This window comes from Rhincodon typus, chromosome 4 (genome assembly GCF_021869965.1).
Source record: "Rhincodon typus isolate 14 chromosome 4, sRhiTyp1.1, whole genome shotgun sequence".
Lineage (NCBI taxonomy): Eukaryota > Metazoa > Chordata > Chondrichthyes > Orectolobiformes > Rhincodontidae > Rhincodon > Rhincodon typus.
This window is the reverse complement of record NC_063335.1, coordinates 71,812,197-71,838,896: the sequence shown is the minus strand read 5'-3', so window position 1 is coordinate 71,838,896 and position 26,700 is coordinate 71,812,197. Positions and strand designations below refer to the sequence as shown.

The window sequence follows — 26,700 nt, the reverse complement described above, 5'->3', positions numbered from 1 at the left end:
CTTTTCTGATGAAGGGTCTAGGCCCGAAACGTCAGCCTCTCTGCTCCTATGATGCTGCTTGGCCTGCTGTGTTCATCCAGCCCTGCACCCTTTAGTCAGATTGTGGAGTCCTGGTCTAGATGCATGTTCCTTGTGGAATAGTTGCACAAAGGGATGAAGTGATAAGCACAATTCTAATAAGCTATGAATGCCCACCAAGATAAATAAAAATAGGTAATCTCCTGAAAAAGAAATTTCCAACCTCTCACGTTCAGGACAATTATTTAATGGTTATATTACTGGGCTAGTAGTCAGAGATACAGACAAATAATCCAGAGTTTCATCAAGCAGTTTAAGACTATTAATCCTTATTTTAAAAGTACGAGGATATACAAAGCTATTAAAAATTAGTCAATGTGTAAAAAAAAAATCACTTCATTTGCTAACACCTTTAGAGAAGAGAATCTGTGTTTTACCAATCTACTTCCAGTGGATTTGATTCTTAACCTCCCCTCAAGTCACTCTACTGAATTGAAACCATTACAAAGAATAAAAGCATTGAAAGCAGACTGTAATAGTTCAGCAATCCCTCCATCTTCCTCCCAAATCTTCATTCTGTAGTTCTTGCACATCTGATTCCTTGCTGATTTTCTCTATCTTTTTCCCTAGATATTTTATAGGCATTATTGGCAATGCCAGCATTTGTTAATCATAATTGTCCTTGAAGGCATGACTTGCTAGGCCATTTCAGGAGGACAATCAAGAGTCAACCACGCTGCTAAGCATCTGGAGTCAAACGTAGGCCAGACCAGGCAGATTTCCTTCTCTCACAGGCAGTGAACCTATCAATGATAGTCTCAGGGTCACCATTACTGGGACAAGCCTTCAATTCCTGATTGTCTTTGTTAATTGCATTTAAATTTCACCAGCTCTATGACAGGATTTCATTCATGTGCCAAAATCATTAGCCTGTGGTTTGGATTACTAGTTCAATGTGATTACCAGAATGCCACCTTTACCCCTGGCATCTAGCTCCCTCAACAAACAAAAACAGAAATTACTTGAGAAACTCAGCAGGTCTGACAGCATCTGTGGAGAGAAAGCAGAGTCAACACTTTAGGTCTAGTGACCCTTTACTATTTCTCTCCCACTATTTGAAAGGTTACAGAATATTGGATGGAAACTTCATATCTTATCCACTGTTAAAGCTACCAAGAATTGCATGTTGTGTCAAGTACTTTCTCCAACGACAGAACACCACCTGATGAAAGCATCTTAAAATTTTACTACGTTAAAAATGTGCTAAAAATGCAAACAATTTCTGTTGAAACTTGCTTTCCAGGAAGGCAACAAAATTGCTCACTGTTATGCAATCACACTAGCCTTTAGAGTTCATCTCTACTAAAATCTTTTGTCCATTTCAGAATCACAGAATTCCTTTAAAACTTCCTTGTGTTTACCTGAATCTGCAAAGCTATGATCCCAAGTTTCTCTTCCCCACAGTTTTGGGTTTGAAATTAAAAAAAAAATCTCCATATTAGTACAGTACTGAGAAAATGCTGGAAAAAAAGGTTGGATACTCACTAATACCTATCCCTCAGCATTTTAATAGCAAAAAAACTCATTTCCAAAAGTTTGTTACATCACTTAAAGAGTTTTAGTTCCTTCAATCACCATTAAGTCTCTGCAATGATCTTTAGAGTACTACTTTGAACTTGAGCACAATAGTTACAAACATTTTGAACCACAAACTTTACAGATCATTACAACAACTCACATGTAAAGACAATATGTTCTAGTGAAGCAGTAAATTATTTTAATATTAAGTATCCAATGAAGAATGTTCTTCAAAATTAAAATTTTTATAGGACAATTCTAAAATTTGGTTCATACAAAGCATTTTTCATTTATGGCAAATTTGTTTGTACTTTTAATTTGATGATTTGATACAAATTTCACCTGATCCTCTATTCTGAAAAAAGAATGCACCTCTCAACAATTAAAGAAAAATGGTCGAAAGCTCTCAAGACTTTATAGTTGTGCTTTGTCTTGATTCCCCGTTATGAGGAGGCTGGGAAAGGAGGGTGTCTCACTTTATGAAACAAAAAGAGACTTACATTATTAAGGAAGCCAAAAAAGGATGAATAGCATGATCACAGGGTTTTAAAGCACTAAGCACGGGGACGATAAGTGACAAAATATTGATTCAAAAATAAAACCAGAGTAGAGTAATAGTCAGAAACTGTCTCAAGAATTACAGGTTTACAAAAAAGATACACAAGAAAAGAGTATAAAATAAAAAGCTGAAAGCACAGGATAGATTGTTTCAGAGATAGCAGGAACTGCAGATGCTGGAGAATCTGAGATAACAAGGTGTAGAGCTGGATGAACACAGCAGGCCAAGCAGCATCAGACGAGCAGGAAGGCTGACGTTTCGGGCCTAGACCCGTCAGCCTTCCTGCTCGTCTGATGCTGCTTGGCCTGCTGTGTTCATCCAGCTCTACACCTTGTTAGCACGGGATAGATGTCTGGCCTAAGTACTCTTTATACAAAGATACAGAGTATATGGAGAAAACTGAATTAATTGCAAGCACAAACTGAACTTGAGGGAAAAGCAAAACAGCTACTTAAATTCTAGTTTGAGGTAACACTGACTTCAGTGGGACGAAATACTACCCACAAAAAACCACGCCAATTCCAAATGCACTAATTACTACATCAAACAATACAAGAACTGAGCTTGCAATAAGATTCAATTACTCTTGCTCCAAGCAGCGTAATTCATACACAAGGACTGTGTCCCTGCAAACAAGAGATGTGTTTAAAAGCCTTGCACCTTTTTTGAATTATCTCAAAGCATGGCAAGCCCAGAGTTGCCTTTTCTCTCTAGTAACAAATTGTTGAGACTTTCTGAAATTGGGCTTTGTTGTGTTTGTCCTATATAGAATATAGAATCCCTACAGTGTAGAAACAGGCCGTTTGGCCCAACAAGTCCAGACCGAACCTCGGAGCATCCCGCCCAGACCCATCCCCCTATAAACCCACCTAATCTACACATCCCTGAACACTACGGGCAATTTAGCATGGCCAATCCACCTAGCCTGCACATCTTTGGACTGTGGGAGAAAACCGGAGCACACGGAGGAAACCCACACAGACACGGGGAGGATGTGCAAACTCCACACAGACAGTCGCCCGAATCGAACCCAGGTCTCTGGCGCTGTGAGGCAGCAGTGCTAACCACTGTGCCACCGTGTCGCCCCCTATGAAGATCCTGATGAGTGCAAGGCAAAAAGCTCCAACGTCATCTCTTCTCGGTAAATAAGCAAGCAAAATAACAAATAAAGAAAACAATTAAAAATAGGGTGAATTGAAGATTGTCAACTGAAACGTTTCAATTTTCAAAGTTTGCAATGTGATTGAAAACTTTAAAAGGATGATTAAAACGTACTGGACAGGGGATTGTCTACGCATTTTATTTATATGGACTTCCAGAAGGCTGATGAAACTCCTCAAAAGAAGTAACTAACCAAAGTTGAAACTCATGGAATTGAAGGCAAATTATTAACTTGGTTAGGAAACTGGCTGAACAGCAGGAGACAGAGAGAAGATAAATACTCGAAATGATGAGGCTGATTAATACTAGGTATCCTGCAAGATTATGCATTACAGCTTCAAATATTTGCTGTATTTTGACTGCTTTGATGATGGAATTGCAAGTCAGGTTTTCAACTTTACCAATGACAAAGATAAACAACACTGTTATGGAAATACTGTTAGATTACTTGTATGAGCACATTGTAGCAAACAGATCCAAAAAGGACAGAACAGGGTATTTTCAAAATAATGAAAAGCTAGAAATAGTGTAGACGTAAAGAAAGTTGAAACCTCTAGGCATGCCATAAAAGATTATTAAAATGTTTTGAACAGACAGAAGATAATCAAAAAAGATGATGGAATTATGGTGTTTATATCTAGAGGACTACAATTCAAGGGGGTAGAAGATATGCTTCAGCAAAACCCTATTCAAATGCCTGGTCAAGGTAGATCTGGTCTACAGTCGTTGTGGGCACAACGCATCAGGGAGAACATGCTGGTCTTGGAAAGAGTGTGGTATAAATTTAATCAGGGCGATACTAGAAAATCAAAGATTAAATACAAAGAGAAAGTACACAAACTGGAACTTAAAAGATTAAAGGGTAACTTTTTCAGACAGAGGGTGGTGCATATATGAAATGAGCTGCTACAGGAGATAGTGGAGGCAGGTACAATAACATTAAAATGCCTTCATGAACCTCAAGTTTTTCACGTTGATCTTAAGGACTCTTCACTCAACCTTTTTGTTTTGGTATATGAATAAGGGTTTAGAGGGATACAGCCAAATGAGTCTGTCAGATTGGGAAGTCTGGGCACGGACCAGTTGGACCGAAGGGTCTATTTCCATGGTGTATGACCCTCTGACTAACTAGTGGTAGAAGCAAAATACTGTAGATATTGGAAATAAATAAAACTAAAATGCTGCAGAAACTCAGCACATCTGGCAGCATGTAAAGGGAGAAACAGATTTGACGTTTCAAGTCCCCAGACTTTCAGAACCTGATAGCAATTAAATTTGATAACATGTAAGATGTGTGATCAAGACAAACAAAAGGTTATCTTTTAAAATCTTTCCCCTCTCATATTTCCATGCCATATGATTCTATAACTCTATACCTGGGGACATGCAATAAATAGTGGCCAGCCAGCAATGGCAACGTCCCTTAAACAAAAGAAAAGACTTCTAGAAGATAGATCATGGGAACCTGGAGATATGACAATTTTCAATTGTTCAACCTTCAGTTAACTTTGCCAACAATTCTTATTAATACTAATCTTTATTAGTATTCTGTGAGCAGGTAACAGAAGACAAATGTGACGTTGGACTTTATTTCAAAGGGAGTGAACTGTAAAAGTAGGGAGGTTTTGCTAAAATTATAAAAGGCACTAGTCAGACTACAGCTGGAATACTGTGGATAGTTCTGGGGCTCCTTGTCTAAGGAAACGTAGGCTGGCATTGGAAGTATACAGAAAAGGTTCACTTGGCTGATTCCTGGATATGGAGGGACTGTCTTATGAGAGGTTGAGTAGACCGGGCTTGTACTCCGAGTTAAGAAGAATGAGAGAAGACCTTATTGAAAGATTAAAGATTCTTAGGGGACATAACAGGGCAGATGTGGAGAGGTTGTTTCCCCTTGTGGGGGAGTTTAGGACCAGAGGGCATCATCTCAGAATATGAGGTCAACCATTTCAGACAGATGAGGTGGTATTTCTTCTCTCAGGGGTTAGTGAATCTGTGAAATTCTTCACCTCAGCTGTTGAGGCCGGGTCATTAAGTACATTGAAGACTGCGCCAGACAGATTTTTAATCAGAGGGAATCAAGGTTTATGGGGAAAAGGCAGAGAAGTGGAATTAAGGATTATCAGATCAGCCATTATCTCACTAAATGGCAGAGCAGACTTGATGGGCCAAATGGTCTATTTCTGCTCCTATTCCTTATGGTTACTCCCTCATTCTCAAGTCCCTTGGATCTTTATTTCTGGGAAATTTTTTGTACCTTCTTCAGTGAAAGGAGGCATAACCCAATGATTCACTGCCATTTCCCTATTTCCCATCACACACTGTCCTGACTTTGCCTGTGACCAGACCTCCAGTGACTAGTCATTACTAATTTTTTTGTGTATCTTCAGAAACTTTTACAGTCTGTTTTTATGTTTTGTACTAGTTTACTCTCTCATTCTATTGTCCTTTCCTTAAATCCTAGAATAGAATCATAGAATCCCTACAGTGTGGAAACAGGCCCTTCGGCCCAACACGCCCACACCAACCCTTGCAGCTTCCCACCCAGACCCATACCCCTATAACCCACCTAATCTACACACCCCTGAACACTACGGGCAATTTAGCATGTCCAATCCACCTAGCCTGCACATCTTTGGACTGTGGGAGGAAACCGGAGTTTCCCAGAGGAAACCCACACAGACATGGGGAGGATGTGCAAACTCCACACAGACAGTCGCCCGCGGGTGGAATCAAACCCAGGTCCCTGGCGTTGTGAGGCAGCAGTGCTAACCACTGTGCCACCATGCCACCCAGTTCCTTGATCCTCAATATCACTGAATCCAGCCCACCCTGTTCAGTAATACCGACTGCCACCCCAAGCTGACTCCTGTACAATCAGAAATACGAGCTCCCACATTCCCTGATCAGATTCAGCAAACAGTGACTCCAGTCTCTCTTAGCCAGCCTTTTTCCGATGCGCGGAGAACTACCGGGCAGAGGACTATGCCCTGTCACCACAGACAAAGTTCTTGTCCATCATGGTGGAGCCCATGGCATTTTCTGATGTATACATTTGTAGGACAAAGGGTTCAAAGGCCAGGCCCATGAACCAGGAGACCCCAGCGATGTAGCACACGAAGCAAGTTCACTTGGCCTACTTATATTTTCCCACTCCCCTACTTGGGAGTGGGTTCAATCCTCTGGTACAGCTTCCAAAGCTAAGTGTGTATGAAAAAGTTTACCAAATGGATTAGGACCCACTGAATTCTTTTCCCTCAAAAGCAGTGGAGCCATGTTCATTGGATAGTTTTAGGACTGAGTTATGGCATTGACAAGGGAGTTAAAGGATACATGCAACAAAATCGGAGGCCACAATCAGATCAGTTATAATCAGATTAGTTATAATCTTATCAATGGCAGAGGAATCTCAAGGGCCAGAACAATCTACTCTTGCTCCTAACTTGCAAGTTTGTAAAGGCTGAAGGAGTGAGGAGACTAAAATACTAGCTTGTTTCAGTTTTATCAAAAATGAGAGCACACTTTTGTTGCAGTCTTCCTTTTACTAGTTTACTTTTTTGTTATACTTTTCCAAAATGTAAATTTCTCCATATAATCCTTCACTCTTTTACACACCTTTGCTTTTGTAATCTTATGGTTCCTACCAATTTTCAATGTAATAAGATTGGGAAATTTTGGGCTCTAGCAACTGCACTAACGAGACCGCAAAGAAGCATCCTAGACCTAACTATCTTTAACTGCTTCATCAATGGCCTTGCTCCTTTAGGAGAGAGTTAGCTCAGTGACAGCTAGAGTAGTTAATACCAACTGCTCAAAATAATGGCACAGTACACACCACATGGAGCAAGATTAGGAAAACACTGAAGCTTGGGCTGATAAATGATGTATAATAACATCAATGTTATCCAAGTGCCATAGATCAATTCCAGGAAAATTTAACCAATAGCCCTGGATAGTCAACACTAATATTAGTCAAATGCCCCAAACATCAAAGGGTGGTATTTCCAATTTATCACAAATCATACTGAACCCACCAAAAACAAAAGTGCAGCAGCTACAAGACCTAGTAAGAAGCTAGGTACCCACTAGTAAAGGGCTCATCTCCTGGTTACAATCTACTGGGAAAGTCAAGAGTTAATGGAATACTTTCCTTGCTAAGTACAGCTCTAACACAAAGCCTGACACCATCCGGGACAAAGCAATGAGTGGCAAATCATGCACCACCTCAAAAACTCACTCCTACCAGCAATGAATCCTGGTTGAGTTTTACAAGAACTTTATGCAAAGCTTACTCTGAAAACTCTTTCCAAATTTACCCTCTCAACGTGAAAGACAAGCTTCAAAACTCAGCAGGTATCTCCTCTCAGAGCAGGATACCTGAGAGAATCCCTATCCTAAAATAGCTTTGGGGACTTGAAGTATTAATTCAACAACCTTTTTCAGAATTTAAGGATTGCAACTTGGGCTCATCTGTAGATAAAGAGAAATTATCATGTAATGAAATAAAGACGCGCTCTTTCCCTTAGATAAGGGCTGCAAGCTGGCCACGCAGATTTTTTTGCAAGCCTGCTCTTAACTAATCCAGAGTTGTTTGCGATACCATACGACGAGGATTTTTGACTAGTCCGACAGGACCACCCCCAATCACTGGGGTTGTGGGTTGCTCATTCTACAGTGGCCCCTCCCGCAATCACTCACCCAGTAACCGCTGTGATACTTGTCGAGCCACCGTGGACAGGCTCTCAAAGCCATCAAAGTAAGAGTTCAAGATGGCGTCGATGACGAAGATGCAGGGGACCCGCAGAGCCACGTCCAGGACCCCCCGGAGGTGACTCCCCATTGACAGCCCCTGCGCTGACATGGGCGACCACCGGCAACGCTGCGACCCGCTCACAACAAACTCCGCTGCTGGCTGAGAGAGTGGCTCGACCGGCGTACAAAAGTCGAACACCTGTTTATCTGGCCGGGCTATAGCTGGCGGTGAGTCAGCTGTCGGCCCGGTGTCGCGGTCCGCCCAGGTCCGCCGCGGCTCTCCGCTTCCTCCCCATCGCCTGGGCCGCCCGCCGCCTACCGCGACTCCCGCTCAACGCGAAAGGTGCGTCACGCAGACTGGCGCGTCACAATCAGACGTAGGGGGAATATGGAGGGCGATAAGAGGGAGAAGACGCAGTGACCTCACAATCACAAGCAGGATGGAACGTTCAGCCGGGATCGCCCGGGTGGCACGCGCCCCGCGTCACAATCAGACGTCCGCCGATTTCTGAGTTTGCGCAGAGACATTTACTCCGATCTAGACTGTTGCCGCTGTGGTTCCAGCTGAAACTGTGCTCTTGCTGCTGACCTATTGCAGCAATGCTTGGTGTAACTTGCGAGCGGAGAGAATCAGTCATTACGGCTCAGCAAGAGGCAATTTAGTCCATCATGTGTGAAAAAAATCCAGTCAGTCCCATTTCCCTGCTCTGCCACGGAGCATTGCAAGTTTGCCTTCCAAGTGCCCGTTTCACTTCTTTTTGCAATCATTTATTTTTCTCTTCTTCCACCACCCCCACAGGCTGCAAGTCTCATGTCATTGACGTTACTTGCATTCAGAAAATAATCTTCAATGCATTCTCGTGTATCTCCTTTCCAAAACAACCTTCAAAATCTCCCCACCTCCGACCTCATCCGAAGACCAGCCCATCTCGTCCACGCCTCCTTGACCTGTCCGTCTTTTTTCCCCACCTCACTGACCAACCCCCACCCCCAAATCCTACCTACTAGCCTCATCTCCGCCTCCTTGACCAGTCCGTCTCCCCCTCCCTCCTCACTGACCAAGCCCCATCCCAACTCCCTACCTACACTCATCTTTACGGGCTTCACACCTGCCTCCTTGATCTGTCCGTCTTCCCCCCCAACCCCATCCGCCCCTCCCCCTCACTGACCAAGCCCCATCCCAACTCCCTACCTACACTCATCTTTACGGGTTTCATACCCGCCTCCTTGACCTGTCCGTCTTCCCTGCCTCCCAACTGACCAACCCACATCCCAACTCCCTACCTACACTCACCTTTACTGGCTTCATCCCCGCCTCCTTGACCTGTCCATCTTCTCTCTACCTATCTGCTCCTCTATCCACTTTCTATCATCGCCTCCCCCTCTCTATTTATCTCAGCCCCTTTCCCCACCCCCATTTCTGAAGAAGGGTCCAGACCCTAAACGTCAGCTTTCCTGCTCCTTTGATACTGCCTGGCCTGCTGTGTTCATCCAGCTCCAGACCTTGTTATCTTAACCCTATGTCTCGTATTCATCCCTTCTTCTAAATTTTCCTCAATACTTTATAGTCAAGAATGTTCATTAGTGATCATTGCTTCCACAGTTTAAATTCATGTCTCTTGCACATGATGCTGAAAATAATCAAGAAATTGCTGTTTGATTTCCTGCTTTGTTCCTGAAGGCCATTGATTCTAAAGTGGTGAGAGTTTAAAATGTTTACTAAATCTTGGAAAAATAAATAAGATCTTGCAAAACTTGTTAAGGGCTGAATATTAATCTGTGGTTCACAGTCTCAATGTTGGATGGAAATGGGTGTTGTCAACCTGCACAAACCGGAGTTGGGACCAAAGGTTCATGCTTTGAAGAGGCAAAGTCCCAATTTTGAAACTGTCACTCCCTCCATTATCTTTTTATGTGCATCTCTGCCATGGCAACATGTGTCCATCAGTGGCTATGATCTGAAATGCGTTGTATGAAAGAGTGGCAAAGGCAATTCTATCATGACTTGCAAAAGTACATATACTGTCAGGCTGCAAGGAGAGGATGAAGGCTTAGCTACAACAAAACCAAGCTACAGCAGATGCTGAAAACATGAAACAAAAACAGAAAGTAGCAGAGAAACTTAGCAAATTTGGCAGTATCATGAAGATGGGGGGAGAGAGACAGAGTTAATGTTTCAAGTCAAGTACACATGTATGGCTCTTCTATGGAATGAGATCAGTGTGATCAGATAGATTTTCTTGCAAAGAACATTCATGGAGTCTATGGATTAAATGGCCTTGCCTGTGCTTTAACCATTCTATAATAGAATAGAGGATAGAACAGGGACTGGGATCAATTGGATGTCTCCAACAAAGAATTGGTATGAGTATAATGGGTTTAGCTGGTCTTATTTTGTGCTGAATCATTGTATGATTGCACAATTCCAGTTATGTCAACTTAAAATTTGTTTATTGATAATTAATTCCAATTGCATTATTCTGTTAATCAGGAACAAAAACAAAGTTGCTGGAAAAGCCCAGCAGGTCTGACAGCATCTGTGAAGGAAAAAACAGAGTTAACGTTTCGGATCCGTTGACCCTTCCTCAGGACAGTTCTGAGGAAAGGTCACCGGACCCGAAACGTTAACTGTTTTTTCCTTCTCAGATGCTGTCAGACCTGCTGGGCTTTTCCAGCAACTTTGTTTTTGTTCCTGATTTACAGCATCCGCAGTTCTTTCAGTTTGCATTATTCTGTTTATTATTACATTGCTTTGTACTATTACTATTGCTTTACACAGCTTTCACTCATATATGTTGAAGCTAAGTTTATTGTAATCACTAACTCAGAAAGGATTGTTGGCATGCTTTATATTAAAAGGCATTCCACAATTGTTTTAGATGTGGGTACTACAGATACTTTGTTAGTGTCACTTTACTCAGCAGGTAGTATAGCTCAGGTTTATGGAAAAAGAACAAGCAACTAGGTTTAATTGGGTGGCTATTTGAAAAAAACCCAGTACTGTACAGTAGACAGTCCAAAGACTAATATCATGCTGCCCCCAAACTATTTTACCAATAGCAGAAAGACTACTGAAACCAGAAGTAATAATAGATGCAAGTAGCAAAATCAAGATGAAAGAATAGAAAGCCAAATTTCACTTTGATAAATCTAACAAATAATTACCAGAGGTAAGCATTAGAGAGCCAGTTAGAGTGCATTCAATGTTTTCAACAAGAGTTGAAAGACATGGCAATTTGGGACCCAAGTTGAGCAATTGTCACCTCGATCATATGTGTACATCTGCACACACACCTGTGCCTTCATAGCAGGCAGCTGAACAGGAAGATGTGATTTCACCACCTACATAGAGTACAGAAAGACCAGTAGATCCAGAGGTCCACAGTTCCTCAGCAAGAGAAATTTAGATCATCAACAAGTTACTATGGTAATATAACTCTTCACAGGAATGACATTTCCTGGAAAAGAAACATCAATGCAGCATACAGCACATGAATTGACAAGAACAATACACACAGTACCATTAGGAAACTTACATGATTTAAACAGTATGTATAACATGCATATACACACTGACAAAAATTGAACTGTCTAAAATTAACACAATGACAAAAAAAAAACTGCAGATGCTGGAAATCTGAAACAAAAACAAAAATTGCTGCAAAATCTTCTTAGGTCTGACAGCATCTGTGGAGAGAAATCAGAGTTAACATTTTGGGTCCAGTGACTCTTCAACATACTATTTTGTTAAGGAATTTTAATATTCTGCATACCGTGTTTATTAGGTAACTTGTGTAACATAGAATTGCGAATGCTTTTTTGAAAAAGACGATGTTTGGAAAAATGCAGTTGTATATAGTGTACTGGCTAGCTTGTGACCTCTACTTCAGCTGTGAAGGCCTTTGCGTGCAGTCCATAGCAGCCATTTGCAAGGGTGACCTGTACCTGGCCATGTAAGGTGACTTGTACCTGACCACACTAAGTGGCTCATGCCTGCTTACAAGATGGCAGACAGAAGCTAAGCAAACTAAGTAGCCTACTCACACAGTGAAATACAATTGTACCTTTGAACAGAACTGCTAGCAGGTCACTGAAAGAACGCTGTATGTTCCCATCCAAGACAGTTCTGATAAAAGGATGCCTTAGGACAGATAAATGACCAATTCCAGCTTTATTAATGAAAGGATGATTTTCCCAGTAAATGAGTAACATCAGGTGCCAGATTAGGTCCTCAAGCAGCTGCAAAGATAACAGCTAAAGTTATTTCATAGTAAATAGTTGCCTCTTTGAGGCTACCAGCAATATTAAATAGCTTCTAGCTAAAAATGGGAAGCTGTCACTCTCCAATTGCCTGGAAACTCTTTGGGTAGTATTTTTATCATATTGGTAGAGATCCTGGAACTAAATATTGACCATGGAGCTGAGAGTTATGGTGGCCAATTAAAGAATGAACGCCCTTCAGGTTCCTGGACGTTGGGTTGGGGAAGGTGAAGTAGGGGAATGAGGGGTGTGGGTCCTTTTATTCTTTGAAAGTTAGGGAATACCAGAAAGAATATCAAACCTATATGATTTGACTGGGCTGGGTATTATATATGCACCGTAACAGCAAAAAGTTTAGTAATGACACAGTGTGGAGCTGGAGGAACACAGCAGGCCAGACAGCATCAGAAGAGCAGGAAAGCTGACGTTTCGGGTGGGGACCTTTCTTCAGAAATGGGGAAGGAGTAAGCAGGGCAGAACCTTAGCAGGCCACAGGATAGTCAGGGACAAATATTAGAAGATAAGCAAGTGACCACATAAGTGAAGGGACACCACGTGTTTGAATCTGATTAGTAGATATGTAATACGCAACGATTTGATGTAATCAACATGCCTCGTTAATTGAATTGTGAATTTGATGTAATTTATTTACAGACCTGATGGAACTGACTGTCTAGTCAATTGATTTACAGACTTGATGCAGTTACCACTTAGTTAATTGACTTATAGACTTGATATAATCAACTGTACAGTAACAGTTTGTAGAATTACATAATTACAATGTAATAAAGTATAACATAGTGTTGCGCGGGTGTTCTATAGAATGAGCTCGATTGTCCTGCGTGTTGATTTCAAGCTCCTCTCCTTGCTGTGATCGATTACCCCTCGAATAAACTGCTATTCCTACTGAATTCCCAACGCCTTCAGAGTCTTCTTGCCTCAGACCGAACTCACTCCCACAGTTTGGCGTTGCGAGCAGGGTGGGTACCCCTGAGAGTCGATTGCTAAGAGGGTGAGTATGTTTAATTTTACCACCCTGTAGGTTAGAGCAGGCGTAATTTCGGGTGACCCTGTAAACCGTGTTATCCCTTGGTAAAATGAAAAATCGGAGTGTGAGGTTGCCGGGAGCGCAGAGGAATAGCAACTTACCCCTGGGGGCGTTGTATCGAACACCGTCGGACTGGCGCGATGAAATAGAAAGCCTAGGCATAACTAACACCGATGGACTGGTGTGGTTTTAAATTTGCTGCAGCTGGAAGCTGAGCACGGCTGCAGGCGTGGGAAAAGACTGCTTAAAGTAGAAAAATGATAAGTAATTATCCTCCGGAAGAAGATAATTGGGGCCCGGATGGCTCCATCCTACAAACCTTCCGTGAAGCAAATAAAAAGTTAGTTTGTAACTTGGCTAAGGCTGGGTGGAATCGGCATAGATTGGCAGCTGAGCAGAAAGCCGGGTGGGTGGGACAAAAGAATGACAAGGAGAAACCACAGAAAGGGTCTATTTTGATAGCAGCATTACGTAGACAAGTTGTTCACTGTAAACTACAGGAACCCTGAAGCAAGCCTCAGCTAAAGCCAGCCAGAGACAGGGAAACAGATGGGCATGAGTGTTACCGGCAATACCCATGTCCATGCGCGGAACCCCTAACAGAACCACTGCACTGAAATCCTTCGAGTTGATGACCAAAGGTGCCATGACCCTCCCGACTGATACGATCACAGGGGGAGCAGAACTCATTAATGCAAAAGGGGCCCATATGGGACTTTATCAGAACCTTATGCCAGCAGTTGGATAGATTAAAAACGCGAGTTACTCAGCAGCAGCAGTCAGAGTTTGGGAGAAAGAGGGAGAACCAACAGAAGCCATGCAGATTAAACCAGGAGACGAGGTAATGTACGATTATTTCCTCAGAAGGGGTGTGGGAGCTCCCTCCATGATGGGAAGGACCTTATGAAATAATTATCACAGGTAATCACGGAGTTTAAGTAAATGAAGCTGGCATAGGTAAATGGTGCCACCCTTCACAGGTGAATGTGTATGATCCCTAACTGCCCATTGGCAAGGCCTTGCGCTTCCTCTTTCTGTTTTAACAGATTACTCCTAGCGGAGCATGCTCAACAATGACCTTCGGTGTCAAGACTAACGTATGGCCCGAGTCAACCCACACCGACAATGACTCCTGGCAAACACATCCGGTGGACAGTGACATTTATTACACCGGCCTGAAGGACTTCTACACGAATGGAGAGCTATGGATTGAGCCATCTGAGAAAGGACGGTTAACATACGCTGCTGGGTTTCCCCTCTTGATCTGTAAGTAAAATGGATTCTGGACAACAGGTTTCTATCACCGAAATAATGAGAGTGACAACTCCTTGTACCTCTCTCAGACCCCCAGCCTGAGCTCCTTCCTCAATCGTGCCAAAGGCTCTAGGTCGTGGGTTCAGCAATGATATGGTAATTGAAGGGTATCACGGTTCGCTTATGTGGTCACGAGCAGGTTGGCAAGGCAACACTAGGAAAGGGAAAGCATTCAGGAAATTCAGGACAGATTCATACAATTGTACCGTAGAGTGTAGACAATGCAAGCAAGGGACAAAAACAACCCGGCGTAGGTGACATAGTGGATCGAGGTGCACAGGGAAACTGACATACTGGATTAGGATTGGGTAGTGGTCTCCCCCAGGACCCCCAATATGAAATGAAAATATAACATATTTGCAGAACCATAGTTTAATCCTAGAACCCCTACCTATCAGACTACTCTGAAAGCTGGGCATAGTCACCATAAAGTTATTAATCCAATTGAATTTGACCCTCTCAACCCAATGCCCAAAGTCCATACAGAATCTCTTTACGTCTCAGACAAGATTTGCTATGACGGAAGCCTACTATTCGTCTCCAATATCAACATCGAGACAAACGTGACGTACTGACGGCTGCTGGGGCTGGCTATGTAGCAGGAGTCACGACAGTCAATTTTGTTGATCTGGCTTCCTTGCAATAGCAGTTAATAGATCTAAAAGGAGAAATAAAGAAGCTCATGCAAATGGGACACTACCACCACAAAACGACCGACATTGGTGCCAGAGATACCAGGATACATGTTAAGACCATTTCCTTACTGGAAGACGCTGGGAAGACCACCGAGACTAACCGCGTGAGAATTAATAATAATACAAAGGCCGCCCAGAAACTGTCTCTCTGTGTTGTGATTACTTCCCGCATTCTGACAGACTACCAAACCCAAATGTCCATACTTTTGAATCACTGGCTCCCCTCTTGGATTCAAGATCAAGACCTCCAACAGTGAGTTGTGGACTTACACCCTCGTACCAGGGAGCTGGCCCAAACTTTTGTTGTTATACCCCATGATGTGCCAAATGTATTGGGGATAGACTTGAGGGTTCCGGTGTATGCTAATTTATCTTTACCTCTGTTCCGTCTCCATGTTCCGGGATATTTTAACGGGACTGAACACTGGGTTCTCAAGGACAACTGAAAGCTGTTAACAAGGAAAAGTCCTTGGACAGGGCACATTTTCGTTATGCCCAACCGATACGATTTCCAAAAGCACCCACTATGGAGTGCAACTGTATGAGAACTGTGACATCCAAAAGGACCAAGTCCAACGAACGTGTTATGCGATCATGAACCAACAAGTATATATTGCTACTCCAGCAAAGCATTATACCAAAAAACACCTGAACTGCTCCTTTGAGGGACATTATCTAGTCATAACTAACCTAAAGGAAATAAATCACTGCTGGAGGGGAGACTATTAACCCCCTGCACCAGGATATCAAGGGAAAGGTAAATCTTACAGTATCTTCCACGCTGGAAGCAGAACTAACATGACCTGCAAGACCTTCTCCCACTCCTACCCCTACCGTCCCCCCATCCACCATTATTGGCAACAGTTATTAACGGAAGCCCAGGATGTGGAACACCAGTGAATACAAGAAGGTATCCAGATCAAAAAGACCAAATCCAAGATTGAGGAAGTTTTACACGGAGTTAAATGGTATGAGCTTTTGAGGAATTGGGGACTAACTGCCGATATGCACCCTTGGATCAGGATTATCTTTCACATCGCTGTCGTACAAGAGTTTGTCCTAATCATTTTTATCATGTTCTGAGGCAGGGTCACCGGATCCGAAACGTCAACTCTGTTTTCTCCTCCACAGATGCTGCCAGACCTGGTGAGCTTTTCCAGCTACTTTGTTTTTGTTCCTGATTTACAGCATCCGCAGTTCTTTTGGTTTTCATTCTTATCATTGTCGTCCGCTACATAACAGAGAAAGTTGACTCAAACTGCATGCAGGGAAAAACTTATCCCCTCAACTGACAAAGCAGTGAGAAAGGAACCCATATTCAGACCAACACCCCAAAAACTGGAAAGTCTCCAATTGGCCTCACGGCCACGTGGATTGGCCATGGGCCAGAAGGGAGGACGGAAGTAGGGGAATGAGGTGTGTGGGTCCCTTTATTTTTTAAAAGTTACAGAATACCAAAAAGAATATCAAGCCTATATGAGATAACAAGGTGTAGAGCTGGATGGACACAGCAGGCCAAGCAGCATCAGAGGAGCAGGAAGGCTGACGTTTCGGGCCTAGACCTGATTTGACTGGGCTGGGAATCATATATGTACTGAATAACAGCAGAAAGGGTAGTAGACTGATTGTCGTGGCTGGGTCTTGAGATTTCCCTATTGATAGTTTACTCATTCATTCATTTAAATTCACGGAAGCACTATCTTGAAAGTAACTTTCTTAAAGGGAACAGAGGCCCTATTCAACAGGTACGTGCTAACGGAGAAAACTTGTTTGATGTCCAGCAAACTGTTTAAGTCCCGGGAGACAGTTGCTGAGGGCTGATTAATATTATCTTTCATAGTTTTGGGTGGCACGGTGGCTGGGATGGTATTGTTTTGAACAGATTACAAAATTAACACATACTCAGGGATAGCCTCTGATGTAGACACAGGTCTGGACACTGCTAGCAGCATGGGGCCGGGAAGGGTTAAAGCTGTGAAAAGGCAGAAATAGGATGAAAGGAATATTTTAATCTACCTTTAATAATGAAATATATTGCAAGATCGCGGTTTAATGAATGAATGAATGTAATGCGGTAATAGAAAACATAGTACACTCGTGAGTGGTCAGTAAAGTTATGAATGAATAAGAGCGTGATAGTGGTAATACGGAGCGCTTGGGGGTAGATTTGTAAAGAGGACCTTGAGTATGAAAGTAAAGAGGCTTATGATATAGTATCTCACAAAAAGGATAGAATACGATATTTTAAGGCGATTGACCCCACATTACGAACGACACGCCACCCAGCCCACGGAAGCCTTGTTAATTGCTGACTGATGTGAGTAAGCAGGGCGGAACCTTAGCAGGCCACAGGATATTCAGGAGCAAATTTTACAAGATAAGCAAGTGACCACATAAGTGAAGGGGCACCACGTGTTTGAATCTGATTAGTAGATATGTAATACACAACGATTTGATGTAATCAACATGCCTAGTTAATTGAATTGTAAATAACTGAATTATTTACAGACCTGATGGAATTGACTGTCTAGTCAAATGATTTACAGACTTGATGCAGTTACCACTTAGTTAATTGACTTATAGACTTGATACAATCAACTGTACAGTAACAGTTTGTAGAATTACATAATTACAATGTAATAAAGTATAACATAGTGTTGCGCGGGTGTTCTGTAGAATGAGCTCGATGTCCTGCGTGATGATTTCGAGCTCCTCTCCTTGCTGTGATCGATTACCCCTCGAATAAACTGCTGTTCCTGCTGAATTCCTGACGCCCTCAGAGTTTTCTTGCCTCAGAGACCGAACTCACTCCTACAAAGGGATGGTGGAGGGTGCCATAGTTTTGGCTGTGGATGTTGTTCCCTCCTCTGTCCTATTGCCGTTATTACATTCTGCCTCTGGGCAGATAGACCAAGGCCTCGCCCTTCCTTAGCCTTAATTTTTCCGACCAAACCACTGCGTGGGATATTTGCAAGCTTCTAATTTTCATATCTTGACTACTTCAATTTTAATCAGACCTCTCTCGGTGACCACTCCTTAAATCATATAGACCCTAAACTCTGGGATTGACTCCCTGCACTATCCTACTTCTCTGTTGCATATATATCTGGAACAATCTAAAAGGGTTAATACTTGGTTGAGTGGTAAGCATCACCCACTGTGATAAATTCACAAGGACTTGTGAAGAGAGTAAAGTAGAATTTCATGAGATACAGACGGAAGCCCAACAGTTCATGTTTTAAAGTACGGCATATTCTTATAATGTGTGCAAATATGTTTACTTATCTTGTTTACTCTACAAAACTCTTCTTAGACTGGAAATTGGTTACCATTGCGCACGTGACCTCATAAGCCCCTAAAGGGCCCACCCAGTTAGAAGATACGATAGGGGCACATAAAACTTGGTGGTCAGCATAGGATCTGAAGATATAATTTAGCAATACCCATCCCAACAACACAAATATCCTGTAACCCAGGAGACTTCAAGGAAAAGGTACTATTGATTGCTAAGGACAGCAACCTTCTAAAAAGGAGAAAAAAGAGTTAACGTTTTGGGTCCGGTGACCCTTCCTCAGAACCGGACCCAAAACATTAAGTCAGTTTTCTCCTTCACAGATGCTGCCAGACCTGCTGAGCTAGCACTGGAGGGGGTGCAGAGGAGATTCACTTGGTTGATTCCAGAGTTGAGAGGGTTGGATTATGAGGAGAAACTGAGTAGACTGGGATTGTACTCATTGGAATTCAGAAGAATGAGGGGAGATCTTATAGAAACATATAAGATTATGAAGGGAATAGATAAGGTGGAGGCAGGGAGGTTGTTTCCGCTAGCAGGTGAAACTAGGACGAGAGGGCATCACCTCAAAATAAAGGGAAGCAGATGCAGGACTGAGGTCAGGAGGAACTTCTTCACCCAAAGGGTTGTGAATCTGTGGAATTCCCTGCCCAGTGAAATGGTTGAAGCTACCTCGCTGAATGTTTTTAAGGCAAGGCTAGATAAATTTTTGAACAGTAAAGGAATTAAGGGTTATGGTGAGTGGGTGGGTAAGTGGAGCTGAGTCTCAAAAAGATCAGTCATGATCTTATTGAATGGCGGGGCAGGCTCGAGGGGCCGGATGGCCTACTCCTGCTCCTAGTTCTTATGTTCTTATGTTCTTTTCCAGCAACTTTGTTTTTGTTCCTGATTTACAGCATCCGCAATTCTTTTGGTTTTTAACCTTCTAAAATTAAGTGTGGTCCCTGGTACAAAGGAGAAGCTTTAAATAAAGCACTCATTCAGCCTGAAAAGGTGAGAATTTTAAATATAATCTTGGAATGGGTGCCACTGCCATACAGCATAGATATCACAGCAAGTGAGAAAAAAATGGAACAAAAAGGGCCAGGAGAGTGTATAGGATGGGCTGAAGGGCTAAAAGGTAATGATGATATTTGACAGCTGCTTGACAAAATAGATTGTACAGGATGGGAAAATCGGCTGGGAAAGTTTAGGATGATACGTGACAAGCTGCATGACCTTTAAAGGAGTCCCGTGAACATTCCTTTACAGACCGAAGACGACACCTGCAGCTTGTTTTTTTGTAGCTGTGTTTTCTGTACCGGCCAGTAGTTTTGTCTTCGGTATCTGCTTTCTTTGTGCTGGCTGTTTGTTACACTGTATAAGAGAGAGAGTTTCATTCTAAGTCGCTGGACTTTGCCTCGGCTCAAAATCATGAACAATGCAGGGAATGAATTTAAGCCTCCAGACCAGCCGTCGATCTAGGGGTTCCCTGACAAGCAAAAGGTCGTGAGACTTATTGCTTTTTCTCTTTTCTTTTCCATTTATTATTACCACTATGATCATTATTATTGCTCAGTAAAGATTCATTTTTAAGCAAATTGCTGTTAAATTATTTTTAACCGAATCCAAAAGAACCGCTTGGATACACACTGTGATCCAAGACAGAGAGAAAGTTGCAGGGTAACTGAGGGAAGTGAGTGATTGGACCTCCATTACTGCTGCAAGAGGTGGAAAATCCCCCATTATTTAGTAAGTGGAAAACCTTTATTAAAACTGCTAACGTATGGAAATCCCCTGTTGCAGTGGCAAAAATCGGGAAAATGATACAGAACAGCAGCGGAGCACAGGAGAGCTGCTATTACTGCAAAGTAAAAATCTATAAAGAACACAAAGCACCCAATATTGACAGAAAGTCATGGCATCAGAAATAGCATTACCAATTTCAGAGATTAGTCAAATTGATCCCTAAATTATCAACTGCACATCCAGGAGAAAAAAAAAATGCTTGAGATATAGGATAACTTCTAAACAGGTTCCTAAATCAGAAGCTATGTGCAATTGGAAGATAGCAGATTATGTTATTACTTGTCAAAGAATAAAAGAAGCAACTTTTGAAGAGATACTGAAAGCTTTTGGCAATTATTTCAACATCAGAACAAATAAAGTTCCAGAAAGAACAAAACTAACAAAAGAAGCACATATTATTTAATTAATTCTAAGGTTTTGGAGTACTTAATTAATTACTTCTACAGACCAGTGGAGAGATGTAACTTAATAAGAGAATTAACTGTCGTCATTATTGATAAGTTTTTGTCATATTTATTACAGTGCAAAGAAGACTTGACTCAAAAGAAAACAGTTCAGATGGTGAGTGAAGCAGAGGTGCAGAAGCATCACAGATCGGTCTTAAGGGGAGAAGATCAAACTTGGCACAGGACATCTTCAGAAACATCAAATCTTAAGGTATAGAACCACAAAAAACACCTGCGATACACCAAGCCAGATAACAGGCATTAAAAGTTCTGACTAAAGTTGTAGAGCAAAGAAACTTCATAGGCACGAATATCTATTAAAACTCAATGCTTTTATTGTAGAACAATCAGGCACTTTCAGAAGGAGGACACGACCACAGAAAAGCAAAAGATCAAACAACCACCCACACAAAGAAGTAAATGAGGTAGAAGAGTCTCCAATAGAAGACAGACCCAAATTTTCCTTGGAGAAATCAATGGCCTGGACTGCATAATTTGGCAAGCAGTTGTTTAAGCCAATGAGCATCTCATGAATCCCAAGTTGGACAGTGAAACAAGTATCACAATATCATTAGATAGAAAGTCTTCATTGACAAAACACTGCCCACAGCTGACAAATATTTAACTACATGGTCCAGGGGACTTTGCACTTTGCATTTACATTAAACAAGCAATTCTCCAACACTAAATAGCATACATTAAAAAACCTATCAATACTTCACAACCACAAATTCTCATTCTTGAGTAGAAAGGCATGTTATGTACCTCAGTCATCTTTAAAAGCTGGAAGAGGTTAAACAATGGAAGGTCAAGGAACAGCCAATCAAAGAATGACTAGTCAAGACCCAGCCAATGACGGTATGGCTGGTTGAAGATTTCACAGGGCTCTGTTAGTTCCTGACTGAATCAGAACAAACAAAATCAGAATCTCCTGAGGTTAATTATGTTGGAATAGGAAATTGTTTCATGCCATCAATGAGATGGAAAGCTGTGTTCATACTGATTTGGTAGAAATGTTTTCCACTACTATCAACTAAAGAGACTTGAGATTCTAATTAAGAACAAACTTTGAGAAGGAAAGAAAACAAAGAGGCAGCAACTGAACAGCATACATAGCTTGAGACAATTGAAACATCCGCACCTGAAATGTTTGGAACATGACACAGTGGACACTTAATTGTGAAAAATGCAAGTCACATGTTAGATGAAATGACAAGGAAGAGACCAGCTCAAATATTCTTCTATTCTTCTTCTTCTTATATTTCAAAGATGATTGCTCAACAACCATAATGGATCCACATCAACAAGAAGGAATCCAGATAATTGAAAAAGTGGGCAAGTTGATTTCACTAATAATTCAGTTGCAGAAAGCAAATGAGAATGTCCAAATTATTCAACAATTTGAACTAAAAAAAATCTATCTACTTCAGCACAGATCCACAGGTAGGTTGAAAATCAAAATCCAGTTGACACAACTTGAAGATGTGATGTATACAACCACATGGAAGACATGAGTAAGAACAGACAAGCAATGTTTAAAGATTCAAGAAACCGCACCTAGAAACTAGTGTCTGCTCTAGCCCAGACAGTGCCCTCTCTGAAACAAGTACAAGAGATTAAGGGTTCAAATCTCAGATCATTAGAAAGACAGTTCAGGATAACTAACTCTTACACGACAATTTACCAAGTTTCCAAGTCTGAAGAAAAAAAAATGTTCTTGAAAGAACATGAATTTGAAAGTCAAAGACTTGGACTAAAATGGGATAGTTGTACATGTAATAATGTAAACAAATATAAAACAATAAAAGTAACAGAAAAATACTTAGGTGGGGTCAGTGCAGTGCTGTTGTATAACAATCTGAAAGAGTTAATACCTGTTTGAGTTCAATAAACACCAGCCGACCTGATCAAGTCAGAGCTGAGGCAGAGAGTAAAGAAGAATTTTGTGGAGGACAGACTTAATGCCAAATTCTAGTTGCAAAGTTGTAATTACCAACATCCTGTTTACTCTACAAGACTGTTCTCATTAGACCAGAAGCAGCAACCCTTGCACACACTAGACCACATAAGCCCCTAACAAACTCACATAATTAGAAGATACCATAGTAGCACACACAACACTCTCTATTTTCCTCCTTTAAGACACTCAGTGAAACTTACCGTTTTTATCAAGCTTTTGATTATCTTATCTAATATCTGAATGCAGTACAATTATATTTAATTTTATAATGATCCTGTCAAGTGGCCTGAGATGTTTAATTATGTTAAAGGTGCTTTACCAACCGTTTTTGTAACAGGGGAGTCCAGGTCTGCTGAGGTTCTATCCTGTTTTCAGTGACATCAGTAAGGCCATGGAGAACACCTTCAGTGGGCTGCAAATACCTTGCAGTCATCTCTCTATAAACAGGGGTGATGTTAGGACTATGCACTGGTCCCTGAGCCATTGGTTAGTGATCCCAACTTTATTGATAGCAGGGCTCCAAACCAGACGTTTACCTTGACAATAAAGCAAATAACTCTCGTACTTCGGAAAATGTTACAATGTGTTGGCAAGATGCATGCTATTATTGGAATTTCACTCGGCAGGGCTGTTCAGCCTGAAACCTGTTCTCAATTATTTAAATGCAATTCATTCATTTCAAGAACATGGCCTCATTTTTGATCCTAAATTGTCCAATCAGCATAAAGTCTGTCACTTAACTGTGACACTAGCGATTAGGCTGGATTTTATGATTTGTGACTCTTACTTATGAGGTACATGCTACACAGCAGAGCAGTCGCAGCCTTGGAACAATAACATTTTCAGTTAATGAGTAACAGGAAAGCTTTGAAATTGCAGCAGTTGACCTGACCCTGAAAAGAAGATGCTAATCAGAAATTAATTGGCTTTATGCCAATTTGCTATGTTTTTTACAGTAATTAGTGTGCAATATCTGCTGATAGAAGTTTTGTGGAAAGTGAAGGTTGAGAAAGAAGAATAGACCATTTTACAAAATGTGAACTCATTTGGTTTGTGACATCTCAAGATATCTTCCTGGGGATAAAGTCACACTCTGCTGTCTTTTCACAGTGGATGAACTGGGCTTTTGAAAAAGTACGTTAATTCCCAAAAATATATTTCAAAGGATGACCAAATTAAAGTTAATTTTATTGCATTGAAGATCCAAAGTACGTTAAGGTTGTATTTCTCTTCCACACCAGCAATATGAGACAATTTCTCTCTTACACTTTATATATTGCAAATGTTCTTATTTCCACTTCAAAGATTTTAGGGATGGATTGTATACTGATTCACTATCACCTTCCCATCCCCTCCATCAAGAAATACTGCTAGATATAATTGATGGAGTCACTCCATTCCCACTGGACATGAGTACCTGCTGGTTCTATTTCCTCAAAAAAAAGATGCTCAGTTGTTTGAAGAAAAACAATGATGTGCTGTCCTAGTCAGTTTCTAAAGAAGAAAGTTATTTCCCAGGATCACATTAGTCTGGGAAATTAAAATATACTTTACTGTGAGACAACTCCTTTAGTTCAATAGACACTGAGTGGTAAGAATTCTGTGTTACACATACTTTAAGAATAGGAAGTTGCAATACCTCAGCACACAGTTGTAAATATTTTGCAACAGCGACTTGCATGCATAATTACTATGCAAATTTATTATTTACATCTGCCAGTCAACTTTTATACCTCTTCAATGCAGCTCTTTTCCCAGAGTATATAGGGATCACAGGAGGGAACTGAATTAATATGAATAGAGTACGCATCTAGGCTGCTACAGGTTCATCTCAGGCAATCATCTGATCCATATTCTCTCCGGTCTGGAATTTCTAGTTTCTGGGTATGGCTGCCAGGTGAAATAAGTTCTTGGTCACTTACCTTAAGGGAACTGATAATTCATATTTTAATTACCTCTATTACCTTATACCAATTCCTAAGGGGACTGCGGGAGAGGAATTAACAGTCTAGGGATTTCCCTCTCCTTATGTTTACCCAACATCAGACCCTATATTTTCAGTACACAGAGCATTCAGCCCAAACCAAATCCCCCTCCTCTCTTCCCCTCCCACTACCCCAAGAAATACCAGCAAAAAGTCTTTGCTGAATTTTTGATTTTCTGTGTTATCTTTGCTATATTGTCTAAAGATTCATGCTGGTCATCGCTTCAAAACAGGGATGCTTTCCTTTATCTCTAGCTACAGTATCAACACTTGTACATTCCCAGAAGAGAGGGTTGAGGCAGAGGTAAGATTGATTCAGGTGAACGACAGATTTCATGGATAGTGACAACCTGTTAATTGGTCTGTTTCTATCAGAATGCTACAATTTACTTCAAAATAGCAAACATCTTCAATAGTATTTTGATTTTATTTCTATTTAATATTGAATCACTGATTCAAAAGAGCAAATAGATTTTGATGTAGAGGAGTTTCTTTTCAGATCAGCTGAGCAGTTTGTTCAGAGAAGGCTTTCCTCCAACTCAATTTTGTTCTTAGCAGGTTTTCAGCTAACTCAGCTTGTTCCAAGCAGGCTTTCCTCCACCTTACCAGATAAAATAAGCACCTATCCAAGACAGTTACTGTTCAAAACAGCTCCAACAGAGTTCGCAGCAATGTAAGCAGTCATCACTGATCGTGTGATTTCCATTGATTCTATTTAATCAGAATTCATAAATTAGGAGACTCAAGGAGAGGAAAATCTCAATAAATCTCTATGTATTAGCATCTATGCTCCGAACATATTGCCATTTATGCTCTGACTTTATATTGTTTATGCTGTTTCCTGCCATTTCTGAACAATGCATCCAGACATTTAATAAATCTTTGGTTCATGGCCAATTTTCTAATGTCTCCTTTTATGGCATTAATACCCTATCCTTTCGTATGGAAACAAGGGCTGAAAACATTTGGAGGTTGGTATGTGGCCCCAGCTTGTCAAAATTACACATTTGAACCCCCTGATTGAGAGCTATGCAATGCTGCCCATCACTTATGAACCTAGCATTCCCATGTCACAAGATTTCTTAAGTAAACTTTAAGAAAAAGCGGATCACTGTCCTGAAGAAGGCTGCTTCTACTTTCATTACTTTTCACACAGTGATCAGGCACGTCTAAATATTTCATCATTTGGAGGCAGCTAGGGAGATTAGAAGCAGGGAAATTAACAAGCAGCAGAATTATTTTTGTTTCATTGAGAAATGGCCTTTCATCTTCCAAGAAACAAAATAACTGAAATATATTCTGATAAACATAGTCATAGTCTACCCAAGTTGTGAATCTTACCCAACATTAATGAAATTGAATCTTCTTGGCCAGTTAAGGTAAGATTACAATCAGTGCTCTAGTGAGTGACCTCTAACATTTGGCAATGGTGATGTCATCAAAAAAGCTAAGCAACCTAGTGTATTAAAGTGTTCTCACAGACAGCAAACTAGTCAGTAACAAGTAAATTTTATTTAAACCTTTTTAGAATTTAAAAAAATAAAGTTGGAACGTAGACATGTAATTATAGTAGAAAGTGAATGCCATAATTGGGTCTCTACTCGCTGGAGTTCAGAAGAATGAGAGGTGATCTCATTGAAACATATAGGATTCTTCAGGGGCTTGCTGAGAGAATATTTCCCTTCATGGGACAGTCTAGGACCAGAGGGCATAGTCTCAAAATAAATGGGCGTTAATTTAAGACTAAGATGAGAAGGAATTTCTGCTTCCAGGAGTTGTGAGTCTTTGGAACTCCTTGCCACTGAGAGCTCTAGGGGCTGAACCCTTGTGTATGTTTAAGGCTGA

The 26,700-nt window shown here is 41.2% G+C and overlaps 1 protein-coding gene and 2 long non-coding RNA genes across 3 annotated transcripts in view; 1 reads left to right on the top strand and 2 right to left on the bottom strand.

The window, feature by feature from the left end:
* Positions 1-9,822, bottom strand: part of rnf139 (ring finger protein 139) — a 34,026-nt gene extending 24,204 nt beyond the window's left edge. Inside the window, exon 1 of the mRNA XM_020514208.2 lies at positions 8,015-9,822. Within this exon, the coding sequence (XP_020369797.1) occupies positions 8,015-8,177 (163 nt within the window). The 5' untranslated portion in view covers positions 8,178-9,822. The remainder of the gene's footprint in view (positions 1-8,014) is intronic.
* A 1,902-nt stretch (positions 9,823-11,724) lies between these two features.
* On the bottom strand, positions 11,725-13,675 carry LOC125482899. Its single transcript, XR_007261888.1, has 3 exons — positions 13,478-13,675; positions 12,133-12,307; positions 11,725-11,755 (listed from the first exon to the last, which is right to left on the bottom strand). It is a non-coding gene; the product is annotated as an uncharacterized LOC125482899 (long non-coding RNA).
* On the top strand, positions 13,516-22,601 carry LOC125482898. Its single transcript, XR_007261887.1, has 3 exons — positions 13,516-14,642; positions 20,988-21,122; positions 21,254-22,601. It is a non-coding gene; the product is annotated as an uncharacterized LOC125482898 (long non-coding RNA).
* Positions 22,602-26,700: the final 4,099 nt, after the last annotated feature.